This window comes from Cornus florida, unplaced genomic scaffold (assembly GCF_030987335.1).
Source record: "Cornus florida cultivar Cherokee Brave unplaced genomic scaffold, ASM3098733v1 CherokeeBrave_3.0.0_Hap2_Chr01, whole genome shotgun sequence".
Classification (NCBI taxonomy): Eukaryota; Viridiplantae; Streptophyta; class Magnoliopsida; order Cornales; family Cornaceae; genus Cornus; species Cornus florida.
The window spans coordinates 52,284,212-52,307,539 of record NW_026775571.1 but is presented as its reverse complement, the minus strand read 5'-3'; the positions used below and the strand labels follow the sequence as shown (position 1 = coordinate 52,307,539).

Here is a 23,328-nt window from a genome sequence, read left to right as displayed (position 1 = left end):
CCCATGTATTTTCTCTGGTACAACAAAATTTCAACTAATCAAAATTCAGAAAAGGCCTTTGCTTTGCTATTTATTAGTATTTTAGTTTAAAATAATGGCTGGCCCCTATGATGTAAATTGCAGATTCCGCTGCCACTGGGCATAAGGCTATCAAGAGAGCCTTCCAAGCTCTTCTTATTGACCCCTAGATTGAAAATTTTATTATATAATTTATTTGACTTTTCACATATTTTAAAAATTGTTTCTATCACGTGGTTAAATAAGAAAACCTCAATTACTCTTATGATTAGGGAGCTCTCTTGATAGCTACCGAATATGTATCGCAACGTACTCAAATATACTCGAATATTTTTCAGAATTTAACATGTCAACATGTCTGTATCATGTTGCAACCGGCATCATGTAGATATTGACAGTGTCTGTGCTACTTAGTTCACTAATAGCATTTAGAAATGATGAAGAAAACAATACTGGCCAAATTAAAAGAAAAGTTAGGTAATGCAAGTTACGTCCAAAAGGAATTCTCAAAACAAATAGTCCCAAAATATCTGATCAAGGTGCAACCTATTTAACAACTTAGTCTCGGATGATGTAATTTCCCAATCATGAAGATACTTACTCAGATAAAGCTGCTCTCTCAGTTTCTTTCCTCTGAGGAATGCTTCCTTCACTGGTTTTTTCACTTTCTCTCGGACCAACGTTTTCAGATCACCAATACCTATATCAACGTTTTCAAAAGCTTATATATGCTTATGCGGAGAGTGTTGTCCTTCTGGATGTTGTAACTAGCCAAATCGCAGTCATCCTCGAGTCTTTTGCCAGCAAAAACAAGACCCTGAACATCAACCGGCAAGCCCAGCTTGACGAAAATCTTTTTCTTAACATCTTTGACAGTGTTCTGTAGCCGGACAATAAGGGTCACAGTACCACCACTCCACTGTTTAACAAATATCTGAAATGGAGGAGGAAACATTTCTAAGATGCATTCTTCTGTGATGTTATAAAAAGCCATTGTCTTTGAATCCTCAAGTTGCTTTCCTGCATATATCACACATTCCAATCATTAACCAGGAAACGAACCATGCTCCCAATTATATCTTTGACATCACGGACAGTGTGCATGACCTTAACTTCCGGTTTCATGATTTCTCCAGGAGGCATTTTCACTGAAACGGACGACAGATCTCTCGGATTGAAGACCAAATGGAGAGTAGATTCACCCTGTATCTTGAGCGAGGCCAAAGTCCGGTTATCTTCAAGTAGCTTTCCAGCATAGATTAGGGTGTACTTATCTGATTGAATCCCCTCTTTGGCCTGAATCAATAACTTGATGTTTTAGATGGTATCGTTTGGCTTTGCTTCAATCTCAATGGTTTTCCGATGTGATGGTACCCGGGGCTTGGAGAACAAGATGGAGAGTGGAGTTCCTCTGAATACCATAATCAACTAGCTTTTTGTCATCCTGAAGCCGCTCACCAGTCAAGAAAAGCTCCTGAAGATTTTCTGAGATGCCCTCCTTACTATGTAACATTGCTTTTATATTTTTAATCGTCTTTGATCTCTTGACATTGAAGGCAATTGTTTTTATGACCTTCAAGTATATATTTATCTGTAACAAAACAAGAAAAGAAAAAAAATGAAAGTATTCGGAATAACTATCACAAAAGCAAATTACTTGGGGATCAACCAATTTCTTAAGCAAAAAAATGAAAGTATAGAAATAATATGGTCCACTACAATGATCTTACTTTAATAAGCTGGTAAAAGTCATAGTATGGGAAATATAGACAATGAACTTCCCACCACAAACTTACAAGCTGCAATCTAAAGAAGCATTCAAGGTAAGGCCCCCGGGCGCCTAGATAATTTAAAGAAGCATTCAAGGTGAGGCCCCTGGGCGCCCAACAAAGACTCTAGACTCCGATATCACACTTGCAGATGTGAGCTGCTTAACTGCCGATGAACAAATTACATAGGCAGAAGTAACTCATTTTGATGCTAGCGCAACAGTATATGAAGCTTAATAGAATTGTTTTCCAATAAAACTACGGACAAGATGCTCCAAATCGTAGCATCTTTTCCCAATTCCTAAAGCAATAAATAAGTAAAATGCCAGGCACAATAGGCATTTCACAAGCCATTTTATAGGCTTTTTGCATAACCCGACATTTTTCTAATAGAAATTCTATATTATTACCGAAAAAATGACAGGGTCAAGCACTTTTAATAAGATGACCACCATTGTCACTTCTATAACAAAAGAATCTCTAAAATTGTATGTATATAAGTCCGGTTCATAAGGCAATATATAACTACCACATCCCATCATTCTAACAATCAATTCAACACCCAAATTGGCTATTGAAAAGAGCAGGAGAAAAAATAAGAAAACAAAAAGAAAAGAGTAAATTTTATCTTCAATAGTATCTTCTAAGAACCAAAATAATAATAATAATAATAAATGAACTAAACCAAATGGTTTATTAGGCATTGTTTAAGCCCCAAGATTAGAGACTCGATGCCAATTTCCCAATTGGTGGTCAGTCCTTGAATGTGGTCCAAACCAATCACAAACCACCAAACAAGCAAATGCTTCAACTTTATTCAGTTATTTGATTGCAGGGATTGGCCGGGACCATGTGGAACCGGTCATACAAACACAACCAGTTCACTATTGACCATTTGAGATTGTGGTTCACATCATTTGAGAATAAAAAAATTCTCTTCTTTCCCCTTTTTTCTTTCAATAGGTGGAATGATCTTTCCCTTTTTTCTTTCAATAGGTGGAATCATTTTCCTATATTTTCTCAGCAACCAAGCAGAACATTAAAATCGCATAGAAACACTGCCAACGTAGTATGCAGTAACCTTATAAATAAAACCCCCAACAGTAAATTGTCAATCAGAAAAACCCACTGGAAATAAATACCCATTAATTAAAGAAATGACATCAAAAACCTAGAAAATGCAAGGACGGGCAAGAATAAGAACGTTTGAATCATATAATCAGTTTTCAACGCCCTAGAGAACACATAAGCGAGCCCCAAATGGAAAATAATTACAAGAAGAAAAATAACATGATTGTATGACGATTTAATACCTCCTCTGAGTTCTCCTCACTTGATTCCATGAAGAATTTCGAAACCCTAACCAAGATTAAGATGATAGAAAGTCTGGGAGGGCAGTGAACAGGAGAAGTTAGAAGTGACTGATGAATGTCTCCAAGGGAATAAAAAGTGGCTTGGGGGTAGGGACACCCTGTATTGGAAGGGCTCATTCTCCCAAAAGAGCTTTTATTTTGATATTAATAATACTATCAATAAAAAAATTTCATTGTCCTTTTAGACAGTATTTAAGGGAAAATTACCTCACACTCCTACTTTTATACATTAAAGACAATTGAGTCTTATAAAAATTTTAACTAACTTTTAATTTTGAAATTTATATATAATAAAGTTTTCAAAATTAAGGCGTAAAAGTTAGACCAGGTTGTAATTTCCCCCTTTTTTAAATTTATTTTTCCCACCTTCCTTTCGTTTAAAACTGATTAATGCTTCTTTTCAATTTATAAAATAGGGATATCATTTACTTTACTTACAAGGTCAAAACTTAGTGAACTAATTAATACTGCTTTCGTGGTTATTATTGATTAAGTACCTGGGCCTTCGTGCTTTCGTGGGTAGATCAAAAGTTGACAGAATTAGTTTGAGAATCAAGGGTCTCTATCTTCAGAGTGTTCTCGACTAATCGGGAGTTTGAGTGTTTTTGCTCTTCTAATATCATCCTCATCGAGAGTTGCACGTCTCTACCCTCGTTTTCCTCGCGAGTTGTGAGTGTGGTTTGTGATTTTGGGGTGTTGTGTTTGGATCTCGTTGTGTCCTTTGGGTTTTTTTGGGAATTCTTCTGTGATTGGCTCTGTGAGCGATTTGAAATCTGGTTCATGATGGGATTGTCTTAACCACATTTCTCTGTCAAACACGATTAAAGCCTCATCAATTACCATGCATCTAACCCCATAAAGGCTTATGTTTTTCTTGTTGATGCTATTATATGGTTTTCTTAATTTATCACATTTCGAGAATGAAAATATAAGGTGAGAGTCGCATCATCTATTTTTCAATATTAAAATGGTTCCATCATAAGAAAATAAGAATAAAATTGAGCGGAATAATGATGACAACTTAGATAAAAGTCTAACTCAAACGTGTGAAGTGTGCATTTTGATTTCCAGATCATAAAAGAAGAAAACAAAGAGAGCTAATGGATTATGCTTTTTTTTCTTACCTTTTATATAGAGGATCGACTAATCTTTTTATTGCTAGTGTTGGAATGAGTGAGTTTTGCACTCACATCAACAACTTCAAGCCTAAAAATATATATTAATTATAATATTTAAAAATACCTCACAAAAATTAATTTATGTTGCAGTTCTATAATGAGTTATGGAACAAAGGTAAAACTGATGATGACAAGATATGAACAAATATTTATCCTAATAAATTTACATTAAGTAGACAAACAAGGTAAAGTATATTACTTAAAACTTTGAATTAAAGTTGTTATAATTCCAAATCAAAATCGTCCATTCGGTATCCCAAGACATACGGGAAAGGCTCTTTTACTTAGTGTAGTTAGATATATGGGGTAGGTTAAATTAATGATCAAACTAATTCATGAAGTGGAAAGGCTCACCATGGCTGATAAAGGAGATGCATACATGATTATAGTTAGTCCTGCACATATAATTCCCACGAAGGTATGCCTCACATTGCCATGAATTGCAAGAAAAGCTACTGCTATCACCAACCCAATAAACCCCACGTTGAATATTGCTACTAACTTCATAGCTTTAACCTGAAAACACGAGCAAATTAGACTCATTATCAAAAGCTACAAAATTTGACCAGCATTGATCAAATATAAAAAGCACACGATTAACTTGATGTAACCGAACTTTTCTCGATGCGGTTTGACAAATCTGTCTTAACTCGTGAAAGCCCATTTCAATAAATAAAAAAAAAAAAATGGCCGGAGGAACAATACCCACAAGCATTGCTTGCGTCCTATGTCACTTTTCAGCCAAATTTTTAATGCTTTTGACTTTGTTTTTTGTGTTATAGGAAGCCAACTAATTTTTTGAGATTTTTGTTAGTGGCCAAATTAAACCCGAATTGAGTTGGAAATTTACAACTATCGTATTTTCGAGATTATGAACTTATCTCAATTTTTAAATACATCGGCTAGGAAGAGTGACATAAGTCACATAATGCACATTGATGGTAATACTAAGAGGAAAACCAAAGCTGGCCACGTCACCAACGGGCCAGTGGCCTAGCGGTATCACTTTCTTACCTTCCTGAAAATGCAAGAAATTTTCTCTCTCTAAATTGATAGTTTTATTACATTTCAAATATTTCGATCCCCCCTCTTTCCTTCATTTTTCACCTATTTATAAATTGTTTACAATGTTCTAGAAGATCCCTAACTTCCTTCCTCCCTTGGGCTCATCATCGAGGCTTTTGTATCCATGGATCCATTCATCTTTATGGCCTTCAGCTTCACTCTTCGGCATTGGGCTTGCCTCACGACAGCTTGATTTGGGCCCAGGCCATTTGCCTGGCCCATTCTTCATCATGTGAGTTAGATCCGGCCCATGCCGCCTTTGGTATCCTCAATTGCCCCCATAATCACTCCCTTATTAATTAGGGTATGATTATCAATAGACTTAATGATGACTTGACGGCTAATGATGATTCGACGGCTCGAGACGATCACGTGGGGCATCGAGCGATTGGCCTCGGAATTAATGTCTTTGAAATTTGAATCTTCTTAACTCCCTGACGCCTCTGTTAGCGGGACCACTTCCCTTTTATATACCACTCCTTCATATCAATATCTTCCTTTGTCGTACCCCCCACAAATCACTGTCAATCGATTTCAGTTTGTTCTCTCAAGGCAACTCAGATTTTTCTAGTCAAGCTAAATATTCTCCGGCGAATCCAGTAAAAGGTTCTTCTCTCTCAATTCTTTTGCAACATCCCTTGCTGATCTTCATCTTTTCAAGATTAGTTCTGTTTCTTCTTCTTAAAGTATTTGCACATTTTCCCCAAGGATCATAATCGTCAGCATCATGCCTATAGATTTGGATATTCTGCATATGAAGCTCCATTTCCCTTCCGATATTCACTTTAGAGAATGTCCCAAACACGTTAATGTCAGAACTGGTGCCGGTCTTCTTCCCGACGAAGTCTTGTTTTCCCTTTATCACCTCAACATTATTAGATTCCCTCTTCACCCTTTCTTCTGTTATGTGTTCAATAGGTTGAAACTTTCTCCTTTTCAAGTTAACACCAATTTTTTTAGAGTTCTGTCCGTTATGTTACTTCTGAATCGTGACAGAGGCCTATATCTTGACTTAGTTGATCTTCTCCTCTGTTACAAGGTCAGCAAAATCAGGCTGGAGGATGCATATTACCATCTTTACCCTCTTGAAAAGAAATCCATCTGTACAGACAAGCTTAATTCTGAAAAAGGGTGGAAAAAGGGTATTCTTGGCGTTCAGGGTGCTTGGTTTGCTCCAGCTGCCAAGGACTATCCTATCCCTACCGCCTTCGGCGAATACTCCGTGTCTTTGTATAAGAAATTCAAAACCCATAAGGCAAACTGCCCTTGTGAAATTTGCATTCCTCGATTCTGTTTATTTCTTTGCAAATCTTTGGGTATCCCGCAGGATAACGAACTTGTTATAACATTTGCAGGGATAGGACCAATTACCTGAAGGACTACGTTCTAAACGACATCCCTTCCTGTTCGGAACTCCTTACATCCGAGAATTTAAGTGATATCTCTCACCTCAGCACCACAATGAGCCAGCTTCGGATTCCATCCTTCAGCAGGAGGAAGGATCCTCCCAGGGTCAATGCTGCTTCCGCGGCTTCTTCTTCTCCAACTTCGGCATTTTCATCTGCCTCCACTTCCAGCACTACCCCGAACATGGTGACTATTCGTCCGATCGTCACCGCTCTACTCGTCATCCAGAACTCCGTCGCTCAAGCTCAGAGTACCACTGCCCCCATTGCATCCATTCAGGATAAAGAACGAGGAAAAAGGCCTCAGCCTGAAAGCGAAGGCAGCCCTGATGACGTTCCTCTAACAAGGAGGATTCGTACCTTCGGGCTAGGTTTGCCTATCCCTCCTCAGGTTAGGCCAACTGCTCCTTCCGGGTCCGGTAATGCCACTGGTTCCTCCTCTGGAGAGGCTCGGTGGACCCCCAAACTAGTCCGAGCTGACGGATCGGTAGTGAAGCCGAGCGAAACCATGTTCAGGGAAGGTCCAACAGCCATGACTTACTACAAGAACATGTGGTCTCCCAAAGACATTGAGGTTGCCAAATCTCTATCTCAGAAGGAGGTCTTCAGCCGTTTTCCCCTTACGGCTATGGAGGTAATTCCCTACCCTTCTCTTTGTTGCATTTGAAATGTCTTTACATTATAATTCCTCCAGACATGCGTTCGGCTTAATTAGTACTCATGTATTGTTTTATAGACTCTCTTTGGCATGATGGCCATGCAAAAGCATGTCGAGGCTGCCAACGCCAAGGCGCACAAGTTCGCCAAAGACGTTGAAGTGGGTCACAAAGAGAACAAGATCATCAGCACCAAAAATGTTGAACTCATGGTGCAGCTGGACAAGGTTGAGAAGGAAAGGGAAGGTCTGAAAAAGGAAATGAACTCTCTTCAAGACGAAAGAGACGCCCTTCAGATCGAGAAGAGCGTTTGGCAGACCGAGCGCGAAACGCTCAAGGCCGAAAGAGACAATTTTCAGCACCTGCTTCATGATGAACAAGCAAAGCGTATGGCTTTTGAAAAGAGGGCTCTGGATGAGCGTAATGCCCTGCTTGGTGTCATCGGCAAGGTTAATGGAGGGATGATGGCTCTGTACAGTCATTTATCCTGCACTGGGGCCCTCAGGTATGTAGAAGGATACTGAGAAGGTTTCAACGATCGCCTTCCAGCTGAGGGTCAGACAATCTCAGGCACAGGCCCGGATGATGTTGACAAGGAGCTGGGAATTGATCCTCCAGGAGTCTATGTTGATCTAGACCCCACTTTTGCCGAACACATTTTTGAAGAATGTGATGGGATTGCCTCATCTGGAGTTATCCCTGTTCCTCCTCCCGCTCAGCCTTTAGACATACCTCCTCTCTCTACTGTGGTTCCCCTTGTGACTACCACTGAAGATGAAACTCAGCAGAATGAAGTGGTGATTCAGCTTGACTCCCCCCCTCACAAGGATGCCGTGACCAATGATAGGGAGGGGAATGCTAACCGTTCTGGGGAGGCTGCCGAGGCTGAGCAGGTGAATGAGGAGATAGACAGAACTTGATTGTACCCATCTTATGTGTCTCTGTAATCTTTCAACTTATAATGAATGAAAGGATAACTTTTGACTACATCTGATCTGAATCTCTGCATCACTTGGTAGTACTTAATAATAATAATAATAAATTTTAACATAAGTGTGTGGCCTTCGGCTAATAACACCAACCACTTGTCTTTTTCTTACTTTTAGTAAGTGCCTGGCGCTCGGCTTGAACGCCACTTGCCACTTGGCTTTTCATTATTTCTTAGCAAGTGTTTGGCGTTCGGCTCGTGGTGCTAGTTACCATTTACTTTGCTTAAGTGCCTGGCGCTCGGCTTGAACGCCACTTGCCACTTGGCTTTTTCATTATTTTTTAGCAAGTGTTTGGCGTTCGGCTCGTGGTTCCAGTTGCCACTTACTTTGCTTAAGTGCCTGGCGCTCGGCTTGAACACCACTTGCCACTTGGCTTTTTCATTATTTTTTAGCAAGTGTTTGGCGTTCGGCTCGTGGTGCTAGTTGCCACTTACTTTGCTTAAGTGTCTGGCGCTCGGCTTGAACGCAACTTGCCACTTGGCTTTTTCATTATTTTTTAGCAAGTGTTTGGCGTTCGGCTCATTGTGTCAGTTGCCACTTACTTTGCTTAAGTGCCTGGCGCTTGGCTAGAATGTCACTTGCCACTTGGCTTTACTCATACTCAGTCACCTTGTTAGAAGAAGACGATACTTTTTTTATAAATCTTTCAAAGTTTTGCTCTCTTGCAAGTATACAATTGAAGGTAGACATTAGTTAAACTGAAACTCAATTGTTATTGATAATACCTTTTTAAAGAAGTGGCATTCCAAGGCTTGTTTACCAGCCTTCCAACCATGGTCTCTATGACATATGCCCTCTTTCCGATAACCTCTGCAACTTTATACGGACCTTCCCATGGTGACACCATTTTTTTAATAATACCAACTTTTCTTTTAAGAACCAAATCACCAGGTGCAAAACCCCTATGCCTCACCTTTCTATTGTGACTGTTCATGAGCGTTTGTTGATATGATGCAAGCCTTATTGCTGTAGCATTCCTCTTCTCTTCAAGCAAGTTGAGGTTGAATTTCAGCATATGATCATTCTGTTCCTGATTCCACGCTAAACTCCGAATGGTAGGAACTTGGTGTTCTACCGGTATTACTGCCTCAGTACCATACGCCATGGCAAATGGGCTTTCTCCGGTCGGTCGCCTTGGAGTCGTTCTATACGCCCACAGGACGTTCGGGAGTTCATCCAACCACTTCCATTTCTCTTCTTCAAGCTTCTTCTTTATACAAGCAAAGATCGTTCTGTTTGTGATCTCAGCTTGACCATTCGCCTGTGGGTGGCTGACCGCTGCTAACTTTTGATTAATTCCATATTCGTCCAGCAACTCCCTCACCTACTTGCTATCAAGGTTAGTCCCATTATCCATGACGATTGACCTCGGCACACCAAATTGACAAATGATATTGTTCCAGATAAAGCGTCTTAAATGGGTCTGAGTCACACTGGGATACGGTTCTGCCTCCACCTATTTGGTAAAGTAGTCTGTTGAAAGCAGAATGTACTTATTTTGTGATCTGGTGGTTGGTAACGGGCCAACCACATCTATCCCCCATTGCGCGAAAGGCCATGATTTGGCCATTACGTGCAAATCTTTTGGTGGTTGGTGGATCAGTGGTCCGAACCTTTAACACTTATCGCACCTTCGCGAAAATTCCTCTGCATCTCGTGCCATGTTCGGCCAGAAGTAACCCTGTGTCATCGCTTTGTGTGCTAGAGACCTTCCCCCTGAATGATTGCCACAAACCCCGTTATGGATAGTCCGCAGTATCTGCTGAGCTTCTGCAGGGGTTACACATTTTAAGTATGATCCTAAATAAGACCTCCTGTAAAGTTGGTTGTGCACTATGGCATACTTTGCGATATTCAATCTAATCCTTCTTGCTTCATCCCTCTGTTTTTGGCAAAACACCATCCTGTATATACGTAATAATTGGATCTATCCAGCTCGGTTCATATGGTATAACATTCACCTGCCAGGGATCCGAACTTGACGGTTCCTCAAGGATAGATGGTTGGAATAGCACCCCGATTGGAATTACCCTTGCCAATGTTTCACCTGAACTTGACGCACTACAAGCCAACCGATTGGCATCTTCATTATGCTCCCTCGACAATTGAATGAACCTGATCTGATCGAAACTTCTAGTCTCTTGCATAACGGCGGAACGGTATGCCTCCATTGTCTCGTCCTTTGTTCCATACTCCCCAGTCACCTGCCAAATTATTAACTACGAGTCACTGAAAGCAACCAAACTTTTGACCTTTAGCTCTTTAGCCAATCTTAACCCAGCCAGCAGCGCTTTATACTCTGCTTCGTTGTTGGTTGCTCTAAACTCAAGCCTAATCGCTTGGCTCAGCGTAGTGCCTTCCGACGTTTGTAACTTGACCCCGATTCCTGCCCCCATCTGATTTGAGGAGCCGTCCACAAAGAGCTTCCACGAAGATGCTTCAAGACATTCATCTGGCTTATCCACATCACACTTTAGTAAGAAATCAGCCACAGCTTGCCCTTTAATAGCCGTTCAGGGTTCATACGTTATTTCAAAAGAACTAAGCTCAATTGCCCACTTCGTCATTCGTCTAGACAAATCAGGCTTATGCAGGATAACCCTTATAGGGAATGTGGTTAGGGCGACTATAGGATGGGACTCGAAGTAATGCCTGAGCTTCCTTTTTGCGTTTACCAAGGATAAGATTACTCGTTCGGCCTTCGAATACCTTCTCTCTGGCTCGGTCAATGTTTTGCTTACATAGAAAACCGGGAATTGCCTACCCTCGGCACATCGTATGAGCACGCCACTGATCGCAATGTCAGAAACTCCAAGGTATAAGAAAAGCTTTTCGCCTGGCTTTGGGGCATTCTAAACAGGTGGGTTCCGCATATATTCTTTCAATTTGACCAGCACTTGCCTCTGCTAATCCCCCTAGGATTGTTTTCCGTGACCCCTGATTGTATCGAAGAATGGCTTGCATCGGTCGGATAACTTAGCAATGAATCGACTCAGTGCCGCTATGCGTCCGGTGAGAACTTGGACTTCTTTGACAATACTTGGCTCAACATTTTTTAGCAAAGCTTCCGCTTGGGCTAGGCTAACCTCAATCCCTCTGTTGTTGACCACATAGCCAAGGAATTGCCCGGATCCCGCACCGAACGAGTATTTAGTTAGATTCAGCCTCATGCTATACTTTCTTAGCACGCCAAACAACTCCTGTAAATGTTGTAAGTGATGGTCCTTCTATTTGCTTTTCACCACCATGTCGTCGATGTAAGCCTCTACTGTCCTGCCCATTTGATCCTTAAAAATCTTGCTAACCAACCTCTGGTACGTGGCTCCAGCATTCTTCAGTCCGAACGGCATAACTTTGTAGCAATAAATCCCTCGTTCGGTGACAAAAGAGGTCTTTTCCTCATCGCTTGGGTCCATTAGGATTTGATTGTAGCCTGAATATGCATCCAGAAAGGTCAGTCGCTCATATCCGATTGTTGCATCCACCATTTGATCAATCTTTGGAAGTGGAAAACTATCCATCGGGCAGGCTTTGTTTAGATTAGTGAAATCAATGCAAACTCTCCATTTTCCATTCTTCTTTTGGACTACAACCACATTCGACAACCAATCCAGGTACTGTACTTCTCTAATGAACCCAGCCTCCAACAATCGATTAACTTCATCTGCAATGATCTGGTTGCGCTCCGGGGCGAACCTTCTCTGCTTCTGTCTCACTGGCTTGACGTTCGGATCTATATTAAGAGAATGGTAGGAGACTGAGGGGTCGATCCCTGGCATGTCGAGATGGCTCCAAGCGAATACATCGGCGTTCTGGGAGAGGAAATCAACCAATTGACGTTTTTCTTCCTCAGCAAGCCCTGAACCTACCTTTGTGGTTCGATCTGGCCTTAAATGATCCATTTGAACTTCAACTAGGGGTTCCTCGGTTTGCACTAGAAGCTCCTCCCCGGTCGTGTCGAGGGGAGGTTTCTTTAATTGCTATTGTGGGATAGCTGGGCGAATGGGAGCTTTCCCCTTCCCTGCAACTTTCAAAGTTACTGAGTAACATTCCTTTACTGCAACCTGATCTCCATGGTTGTTAATCACCTTGTTCCCGTCTGGACCCAAGCATCTCATCACTTGGTGCAGGGTCGATGGGACTCCCTGTACCCTATGAATCCACCCTCTCCCCATCAATAGATTGTAAGAGGATGGATCTCCACCACCACAAAGCTCTCGATAAGGTCCCGTTCGGCTGCCTAGACAAGCAATTCTACTGTATCGATTGGTTCAACTCGTTTTCCATCAAATCCCAACAGTGGGTTCCCAGTACACTTGAGCTCCTCTAACTTGATTTCCAGCCGATCGAAGGTGACTCTAGGCATGATATTGGCACTGCTTCCTGAATCAATTAGCACCCTTTGTACCAAACACTCTGCCACTGTTAAACTAACGATAATTTAACGACTAGAGGGTCTTTATGAGGGATCTGAACTAGCATTAAGTCCGCTTTATCGAATCTTATCTGTGTTGATGCGCTCTGCTAGTGCAGAATGTTGACATTGCCTATTCTTCTCTTCATTTGTTCTTGTCGAAGATACGTTTGGGTCAATTCTTCGGCTCGTTCAAGTCGACCATGAATCGCATTTATAATCCGAATGGGCTGAGCATTATGATGATTCGGCTTCTGGTTTCTTTTGACTTGTTCTGCCGGTTGACTCTGCTCCTGTGCCAGCCCTTGCACGTATCCTGCAAACTCTCCCCTAGCGATCAGCATCTCCATTTATCTCCTTAAGTTCCTGCATTCATTAGTCTGATGACCAAAATCACTATGAAAAGCACAATATTTAGATTGATCCCTCTGCTCAAGAGGTTGTCTAATTGGCAAAGGAGGGTGAAACTTATCTTTGTTCTCTTAGTACAGCCTTACCAATGTAACTTTGAGTGGACTAACCAAATCATCCTCCCTAGGTCTCTTCTCTGCCTTCCAGGAGGTCTAACGCTGTGTAGGAACTTGCTTCTGCCGTATCTTCGCTTTGGACTTCTCTGCTGTGGAGATGATAGATGTCTTCCTAGCATTAGCTGTTTCTTCCTCTTCCAGGCACACGTAACCATCAGCTCTCTTATTCAGCTCGTCCATTGTCTTCGGCGTGTTCACCACCAGACTGGTATGGAACGGTGTCCCTCGGGTCATTGCTAACTTGAATGCTTGTACTGCTGTAGAAGGATGGCACTCTATCACCATGCTCTTAGTTAGGTTAAACCTGGTAAGAAAAGCTTGGAGACGTTCATCGTCATGCTATTTCATGGTGAACAAACTAGAGATGTCTGGTGCTTATTCCCATAGTACTGGCTTATGAACCGATCACACAAACTACGGAAACTGTCCACTAAGCCCCTTGGCAGGTTCTTGAATCAACTGAGCGCCGGTTCGACTAAGCTTGTAGGAAAACATTTGCACATCAAAGGATCATTCTCTGTGTTCAGTGCCATCTTCAACTAAATGTGGTATACATGATCAATCGGATCGGTCGTTCCGTCGAACAGAATGAAAACAGGCATAGAAAACTTCCTCGGGCTTGGAGCATTCAGGATCTCGTCAGTAAATGGCGAATCAACCGTCCGCGCTGCCGAACGGAGGGCCTTATTCTCTCTTTCAAACCTCGTGACGACTCTCTGATCTGTAGATCTTCTTTCCGAACTCCTATAATCATATGTGGCCATTGAAGGCCTATAAGGTGGATCGAACGACCTTTCCTCAGTGAACTCTTTCTACCACGGCGAGTTAATCTTGTGACAATCAAACTCCATATCCTGTTCGCGATTATGCCTTTCCTGAAGCGGATTGAAAGCTGTATTTTCTTCCCGCCGGATGTGCTCACGATGTAGATTAAGATGTACAGATCCTTCTCGATCCTCAGCTCGACGAGCGTTTGGCGGTAAATTCTCCATCCTAACCTCCTCGCGGTGGAGATCGACGTGGTTATCTCCCTCTTGCTCGCCTTGATGTGCTTCATCAGGTCGCACGCCTCTTTCACCCACCGGAGGCAATCGCGGCGCAACCGGAACCTCTCAGCGTTCCATTCCAGCTCTCAACTCTGTATTTTCTTTTCTCAGAGCCTCAATCATGTTCATCAGTTCATGAAGCTTCATCTGCTGGCCATTCTCCACTAGATTCGAACTCTCTCCTCCGATCATCATTCCGGATCGTAGCAAAGTCATTAACCGCAAATTTCTGATCAGATCTGAGCTTTTCTAATGCAGACGCTTTAGATCTGGATTCTAGCTCAGCTAAATTTCGATCGCGATTAACCAGATCTGAGTTGCTCCGGCGACAAATCTACAAAATTCAGCAATCTCAGCAACTTTCAAACACACAACTCTCCAAAACAAGCACAAATCAAAACTGCATAGATCGAACGCCACCTTCTCCGATCACAATTTCATCGACCTTGATTCGGCCTTCAACGATCAGGCTTCGTCTTCACGCGCTATACTACTAGATCAAATCAATCTGAGTGAAAAATCAATGAATTCTCATTGATTTCCACGGACGGCGCCATTGAAGATGCAAGAAATTTTCTCTTTCTAAATTGACAGAGTTTCATTACACTTCAAATATTTCGATCCCTTCTTTCTTTCATTTTTCACCTATTTATAGATTGTTTACAATGTTCTAGAAGATCCCTAACTAACTTCCTCCATTGGGCTCATCATTGAGGCTTTTGTATCCATGGATCCATTCATCTTTCAGGCCTTCAGCTTCACTCTTCGGTATTGGGCTTGCCTCACGACAGCTTGATTTAAGCCCAGGCCATTTGCCTGGCCCAATCTTCATCATGTGGGTTAGAACCGGCCCATGCCGCCTTTGGTATCCTCACCTCCAAAGGGAGATTAGGGGTTCAAATCTCAGAAGAGACATATGTGTGTGAGTACCAACTAGGAAAAAAAAAAAAAAAATTGACCACGTCAATATATTAGTAAAGAAAGACATGACAACATGTGGTTTGGCCTATAGCCTTAGATAGAGCAGAATGAAAATATAAGATTATGTAGCCGACACCAAGCATATGTGAAAAAGGCTTGTTGTTGTTGTATTAACTTCTCTATTATTATTTTTGTTTTTTCCGTAATATTAGATACAGTGCTAAATCGGACTGCTTTGAAGATTCATTTTGCTTTTATGATTTCTTTTCTAGTATAAATAGATTTACTGCAAAGCAGATTTTTAAATTTATTATATATCAATCATATTAGTTTTCTCTTTTCCTAAAATTCGTGGATTCAAAGTTATTTTATTATTATTTATTTGTGAATTTTCATGACTATCGTTTCGTCACAACTTAGATAGTCTTATGAAACTATAGTTTCTTTTCTTTTCTTTTTTTGTTTCTTGTTTTGAAGTGAAAGAAGATTGGGAATTCTATTAACTATAGCATAATGTCACGGGCCTAGAGATTTGGCGCAGCGGCACGGCCCGTGCGGCACCAAGGCGTTGCTTCAGCTCGCGCAAGCGCCCTGGTCAGCCACCACGACCTGCCCTCCCAAGGATACATGCTGACTGGTTTCGGCCTGCCATGGCCTCGTCAGGGGAACGGCTCCAGCTCCCGACCAGTTTGTGCAGGGATGGCCAACTCCCTTCTTCATAGTCAAGTCCAAGACTAGCGACAAGCACCTCGAACTGAACCGAGTCGACCTGCCTGAACTCTGAAAAGGTACCATCCTGTGGTCCTGCACGCCCCTTCCCTGGAACCATTCCCAGTCAAACTCTGCTCTTTGCCAACCAGCATGCGTGTCTTCCATCTTCCAAGCGTCTTAGGAATCGGATCGTGACATTCTCCCCCACCCAAATCCTGCGACGTCCTCGTCGCAGTGCGGCGCTTCACTACTGCGTCCACTCCCTTCCAAAGTCTGCCTCCATGCGGTATGCTCGCCTTCCCACCATCGCTTCCTTGTGCAGCTCCCTGCACTGCACTCGCCCAATGATAGGCCTCGGACCAAGGGGACGTCCACTCCTCAAGGACGTGACTCTTCTCCGTCATGCCGCCTCCGCGGCATCCCGAGCAAGTAATGGCCTTCTGCCGACTTGATGCTCGCCCTTCACCATGGTTTGCATCACCCAAGGACTAAGCACGAACTTTGGTGCGCGCGGCCCTCCGGCCCTTCAATGCGCAACTTCAACGGACGCCTCTTCCTGGGGAGATGGAGGCTCTCCCCCCCAACTGCATTGATTCCTCCTCATCGACGCAACTTCAATGCACCGTCTTCATTCTCTGACCCCTCCCGGACCGACAAGGGGGCACCCCACCGTGCTTTTCCCCAAGTCCTGCTCTGATACCATTTGTCACGGGCCTAGAGATTTGGCACAGCGGCACGGCCCGTGCGGCACCAAGGCGTTGCTTCAGCTCGCGCAAGCGCCCTGGTCAGCCACCACGACCTGCCCTCCCAAGGATACATGCTGACTAGTTTCGGCCTGCCATGGCCTCGTCAGGGGAACGGCTCCAGCTCCCGACCAGTTTGTGCAGGGATGGCCAACTCCCTTCTTCATAGTCAAGTCCAAGACTAGCGACAAGCACCTCGAACTGAACCGAGTCGACCTGCCTGAACTCTGAAAAGGTACCATCCTGTGGTCCTGCACGCCCCTTCCCTGGAACCATTCCCAGTCAAACTCTGCTCTTTGCCAACCAGCATGCGTGTCTTCCATCTTCCAAGCGTCTTAGGAATCGGATCGTGACAATAAGGTGACTAGTGTTTGGATTAACTCTACAAAGAAAAGCATATATAATAAATGGATGTGTTAGGTTACAAATAGAAGAAGATGGATTATTATCACCTTTGTCCCCTTGGGAGCAAATAGATCAAAAACAGAGTGACATAGAGGAACTGCAAGAAGGCACCCGCGCCATTGACTGTTACCACAAGCAAACCTCCCGGTTTAAGAAGTGCATAGAAAGTCCACAAAGTTGTGCTCAACAAAGTAGTTATACATGGAAGTCCTTAATAATTCTCAAAAACAGAGTGACATAGAGGAACTGCAAGAAGGCACCCGCGCCATTGACTGTTACCACAAGCAAACCTCCCGGTTTAAGAAGTGCATAGAAAGTCCACGAAGTTGTGCTCAACAAAGTAGTCATACATGGAAGTCCTTAATAATTCTCAGTTGATTTCTTCTTCACCACTCTCCTAAATGTCCCTCTATAACATATATTAAATTTGTATTAACATTACAATTTTCTATAAATATCCAAAAATTATGAAATGAGTCAATCAACAATCATACATGACAAACTTTCCCAAGGGTTAATTTGCAACATTTTTAGATGGCACAATATACAAGTATCATCTATAGTACAAGTCAATAGTTTATTGGCAACAAATTACATATGTAAATGGTTCTTTTAAAAAAAAAAATGGAAGGCGTTATAGTATGTGGTATCTTATTTACCTCTCAAATTTGAGAGGTGTGAATTTAAGTCATCCTGAGGACAAATGAGTGTGTAAGTTTCTTGTCAAAGAAAAAAAAAAAATTTTAATTTGGCAAAAAAATATATTTGCCAAGTTATATCAAGTTGAATGAAATCCATACTTTGATTTGGTCATTCATGACTATTTTACTGAACCTAATAGCTTTGAGACACAAAGATAAAGTGGTACTAATTACTTTGCGCTTACTTCATGAATACTATACATTAAATCTGAATTAAAAATGCATCAATTCATGCATGCTTACTCAAATTCTAAACACAGTTATCAAAGACGACGTTTAATTTGAAATCGAGGAGTATAAAGAAATAAATATGACCATTATATTATATATTCAAAGTTGTACTTACATGGGAGAAGAAAAAACTAGCAAGGAGATCACATTGCCCGCAACAAACAAATCATAATAATTCACAATTGGGAACAATACATTCACAATCTATATATATACACACAAATAATATAGAAATATACAAAAATTCAAAGTTACGTAAGAAAGAAAGACTGACCAATGATGCCAATGATGAAGCTGAAGCTAGCCATGGAACTAAAGAGGAGGTGCTGAGGAAATGTTGAGGCAGTAGGAATGGGTGGGTGGATATTGTGGGGGTGAGATGATGTGATTTGAATCATGATTGTGATCTTATATTTATATCCACCGTTGGATGTTTGCCACGTCTCAATTATGGGTACTTTGTCGTTTTCTCGTTAATTATGACGTGTGAACCACCTTCTCGGACATGCTGATTTTTTTGGGTCTCTACAATGCTACGCTATATAGCTTTCATAATTGTGTGTGCTTTAATTTGTTTGTCTGAGTGCATTGAACGTTAGATTCTCTAGTAAAAGGTAAGAGGACTTTCGTCTAGATTGGATAAAAGTAGACACCAGTCACGGAAGATTGCAATATTTTTAGTACTACGTTGCATCTTAGATGTGAATCAAAATATATTTGATATAATTCTGGATCATGGTTTCTGCATTTTGAGTGTCATCATATTATAATTTTTCACATTCACTTGGTCATAACAGACTCATCTATGTCCATGTACATGAATCATGCTTCAGATGCCACCGACAAAATGCTACTTCACTAATAAAATTTTAATTAACTTAAATTATTATCAGAGTTAGTAATTTAGTACAGGAATTGTAGGTGATAGCAGCAATAAATAGAGCTGATATTTTGGATCCTGCACTCATGTGTTCTGGTCGATTGGATCGTAAAATTGAGTTTCCTCATACCACATAGCTCGAATTTTGCAGGTAACCTTATAAATTTCACAATATCTCATTACTCATGAACTCTTATTGAATCATTTCACTTGATTGTAAATCCACTCTAAAAAAATGAATATTCACCCAGATGTTAATTTTGAGAAGTTTGCTCGTTCCATCAATGATTTTAATGGGGCACGGTTAAAAATTGTTTGTGTTGAAGCAAGCATGCTAACTATTCGTCATGATGCCACTGAGGTTTGTGTGTTTTTGGGTGTGCGTGTGTTGCACATTTGACAAACTTACTATTAGGTAAGGTGGGTTAGATGACATCGGTAGTACATTCGGAACCAGCATTGATTTGGTGTTTTGCAGCTGAATCATGAAGACTTCAATGCAGATATTATCCAAGTTATCCAAGTTCAAGAAGAAAGCAAGTTTAAATTATTATGCATAGATTGTTTTGTTTGAACTACTCCCAATGTGGGGATAAAAAATGACTCTTAACTGATGCTCAGGTGAAATTCAGGATTTCTTGCTTACAAATAAGAGCTTCACTCCTATTTATAGTAGAAATATTTTTGATGGAGATATTTATTATTAGCACCTAACTCTCTACTTTTTTTAGAATATTCTATAATGTTTTACTCAAATCCTTTTATCACTCTGTAGTACCTAACTTACTCTCTACTTTTTTAGAAAATTCTATAACGTTTTACTCAAATCCTTCTATCACTTTATAGTACCTAACTCTCTAGAATATTAGAGATAATGTGATACATAAGGCCCTGCTTGTGATCCTCTTCAAAGATTTGTTTTTCTTATGTTTAAGATTAGAATTGTTTAGTAAACTTATTATTATTATTATTATTTTACCATTTTCCTTGATACGAGTAATAGGTGTTCTACAATTGGAATGAAATAATTTTTTGAAATTTGTGAACTGAAATTTGTAAACTGAAATGTATCCTTTTAATTCAATATCTTCCGTTTGTAATCATCTTCTCTTTCTTCTTTTCAAATTTTCAGGGAGCCATTTGAGATGCAATAAAATCACAACTACTCAAATAGTACTTAAAATTATTTTCTCATATAATTTTCATTAGTATCCAAATTCTTACAAGATTAAAATATTTTTTAATTTATTTTTCTTTCCTGTCATTTCCATCTAACTAAACTAAGTAAAAAAAAAAAAAAAGAGGATGATTTAAATGATTTTTGCATCGAGTCTCATAAACAATGAGTAGCTCTATTTGGAAAATAAATAAGAAGGACATGAGAATAAATTATAGAAATAAAAGAAATCTTTAATTTTTTTACAAGTTTTCCAATTTGTTAGCAAATAAAATATGAAGGTGAAGCTAGCTATGGAACTTGAGGGAATGTAGAAGCATGTGTAGGAGATGATGTGGTGGTGAGATGATGATGTGATTTGAATCATGATTGTGATCTCATATGAGTATCCACCGTTGATGTTTTCCATACATGGTCACTGATCACACAAAATCATGTGGACCACCTTCTTTGACACATGCTGATTTTTGTGGTCTCCTTTTATTATTGTGTGTGCTTTAATTTATTTATCTGAAGTGCGTTGAACTTTAGATTCTTTAGTAAAAAGGCAAAAGGACTTTCGTCTATATTGGATAAAAGTAGACCCCGGTCACGGAAGATTGCAAATATTTTTATTTTTACTTGGGCAGCGCCACCTTGTCTACCATCAAACAAATTTAGTGGATCATATTTACACGGATTAGTATGTTATCCGTTAGTAATAATATGTCACAAATAAAATCGAAATAATAAAAAATTTCTCCTTAAACATCGATATGTAACTGGGGATATAAAATTAATTGTAAAATGTCAAAACGATATCGTGCAGTGGAGTTTATATCTCTATTCCATTTTTAGAGTATTGTGCATGTGATAATAGCAAATTTTTATTGGGCTCCTCCTTTTGGTAATAATAGAAAGTATTTGCATTGTATATTTATAAAGTTAAAAATATAAAAGTTTGGTACCAAAATTGCTGAATTATAGATTTAACAATAAAGCAAGAGGAGGAGATGGAAGACCTAATCACATGATTTTGTGTCATCAGTGACCATGTATGAAAAGAAATACCTATAAACTTGAGAATAATGATAGATTCATGTGCATTTTGAAGATGATATGCTATTAAAGGCCAATAAAAGTATAAATTTGAAGTAACTATTAAAAGGACACTTTTCAAATGTGGGAGGTATAACATTGAAGTTTTGAAATTAAAATTACTAGAATTGGAGAAAAATAATAACTTAAGAAAGTGAATTAAAATTTTCTTTAATTTTAATTCTAAAGCTCTAATTTTATGCCGCCAAACACCACATAAGACCGCATAAGAGCTATCAATAAAACTATAAAAAAAAAAAAAAAAAAAACTGAAAGTTCAAAAGGAATTGATGTGCAGTGGTTGGTTCACGTCCCTTCTCACAATACTTCATTTGAATTTTTAGAATTCTCACAATACTTCATTTGAAATTTTTAGAATTTTCATGTTCGTAAATGATTGCATATTTAGGCTCCGTTTGTTTAGACGTAAAATAATTTTCAGAATTTTTTTTTATATTTTCTGGTGTTGGTTGTCGTAAAATATTTACGAAGAAAAAAAATATTAAAATTTGACAAAAATAACTTATCTATTAATTTTCAGCAAGTTATTTTACATGTCTCGTCCGATGGACTCAACCTCAACCTCGACATAAACCTTTGCCGAGCACCGATAAAGTAAATAAAAGAATATTTTATTTGAAAAAGAAAAATATTTTTCAAAAAGAATATTTTACGTCGAAATAAATGGAGCCTAATATTACAATTGTCTGTGAGTGGGGATTGACAATTTTGTCTTTTTTTCAAATGTCCAAACCAGCCCTACCATGTTCAAGTTTGAGGTATATTTTTTGTTAAAGAAGTGTTGTAAAATCATTTACATGTGCAAAGGAATTCATTCCTGTCAATCGAACTTAATACACAAAAAAATATATATTTTTTTGGTCCTAAAATAATTAGGTACTTTAAAAACGATGAATCACAAAGTTTTTAAAATACTGAACTATTTTAAGATGAAAAAGTGTATATATATATATATATATATATATTTGATTGTGATAGAAATAGTATCCTACATTGTTATTTATGTGGCTGCCTTTGAAGCCTAATTGTAGAATATAAGAATTGGGACATCTAAATGAAGAAAGATAAAAATAGATTAAACCTATGCCTACTTTTGGTTCTCTCTGTGCTAAAACAGGATTTTGGCAAGTAATGTAGCATGTTAAACTAAACATGATGTTTATTGAAGTTCACAATAAGAGCACGCAATGGAGGCAATATTGTTTTGCTAAGAAAATGGCAAATTTAGTTTCAATTCAATTACATGCCATTTCTAATTGTGTGCTTAATTTCATACATTTGCAAGTATAAAACGAATTTTTTTTGTATGAATACAGCTATTTCAAAAAATGTATATAGCTATGTATGGATGTAATCGTGATACACAGTTTAAATTTTTTTTTCCATTGACAGGATTCACTCCGTATATTGCATCCCACGGATGAGGACGGAGTTCGGTCCCCATTCGTTTTCTAACTTCCAAAAAGAGAATCATTTATCTTACAATAGATAATTAGTTGGACAACTCTCTATTGATTTCTATCATTAAAAAGCATCATCCAAAAAAAAAAAAAAATTGATTATTTCTTAATTAACACGCCAAAATTACTTCCTATAATGACAAAATCTATAGTCTTCTCAAGTCATATAATCCTTTTAAAGTGTGAGTCTCATTCTACCTAATACATGGACTATTAGTGAGGCTGTAATAAACCATCTAAATTATATAAATATCTTCTAAAATCAAATAAATAATTATCTATATACATCCCTAATACATGGATTATATAGATTTCTTCTAAAATCAAACAAAGAATTATCAATATACCTCCCATTTTCAACATCATTTTCCTTGGGCAATACATAGTGCAATTCATGTAAAGTCTAAGAAAGTGTTTAATTTTTGAAAATTGTTCCTAGAAACAATTTGTTTCTAAAATGTCAACCAAGTCATTCAATCTAAGATAACATAGAATTGAAATTGACTTTTTAATATTGGAATTGACTTTTTGTACATCATATATCTGTTAGATGTGTACAT

The 23,328-nt window shown here is 39.5% G+C and overlaps 2 protein-coding genes across 2 annotated transcripts; both read right to left on the bottom strand.

Moving 5' to 3' along the window:
• Positions 1-381: 381 nt before the first annotated feature.
• On the bottom strand, positions 382-1,161 carry LOC132272227 (polyubiquitin 12-like). The gene is made up of 4 exons (XM_059773517.1): positions 1,110-1,161; positions 820-1,038; positions 620-718; positions 382-470 (listed from the first exon to the last, which is right to left on the bottom strand). The coding sequence occupies exons 1-4, from the start codon at positions 1,159-1,161 to the stop codon at positions 382-384; spliced, it is 459 nt and encodes a 152-aa protein (XP_059629500.1).
• On the bottom strand, positions 454-17,362 carry LOC132296860 (ubiquitin-like). Its single transcript, XM_059794874.1, has 3 exons — positions 17,269-17,362; positions 4,693-4,854; positions 454-1,609 (listed from the first exon to the last, which is right to left on the bottom strand). Exons 2-3 carry the CDS (start codon positions 4,843-4,845, stop codon positions 1,367-1,369), a joined length of 396 nt encoding a protein of 131 aa, XP_059650857.1. The 5' UTR covers positions 4,846-4,854; positions 17,269-17,362; the 3' UTR covers positions 454-1,366.
• Positions 17,363-23,328: the final 5,966 nt, after the last annotated feature.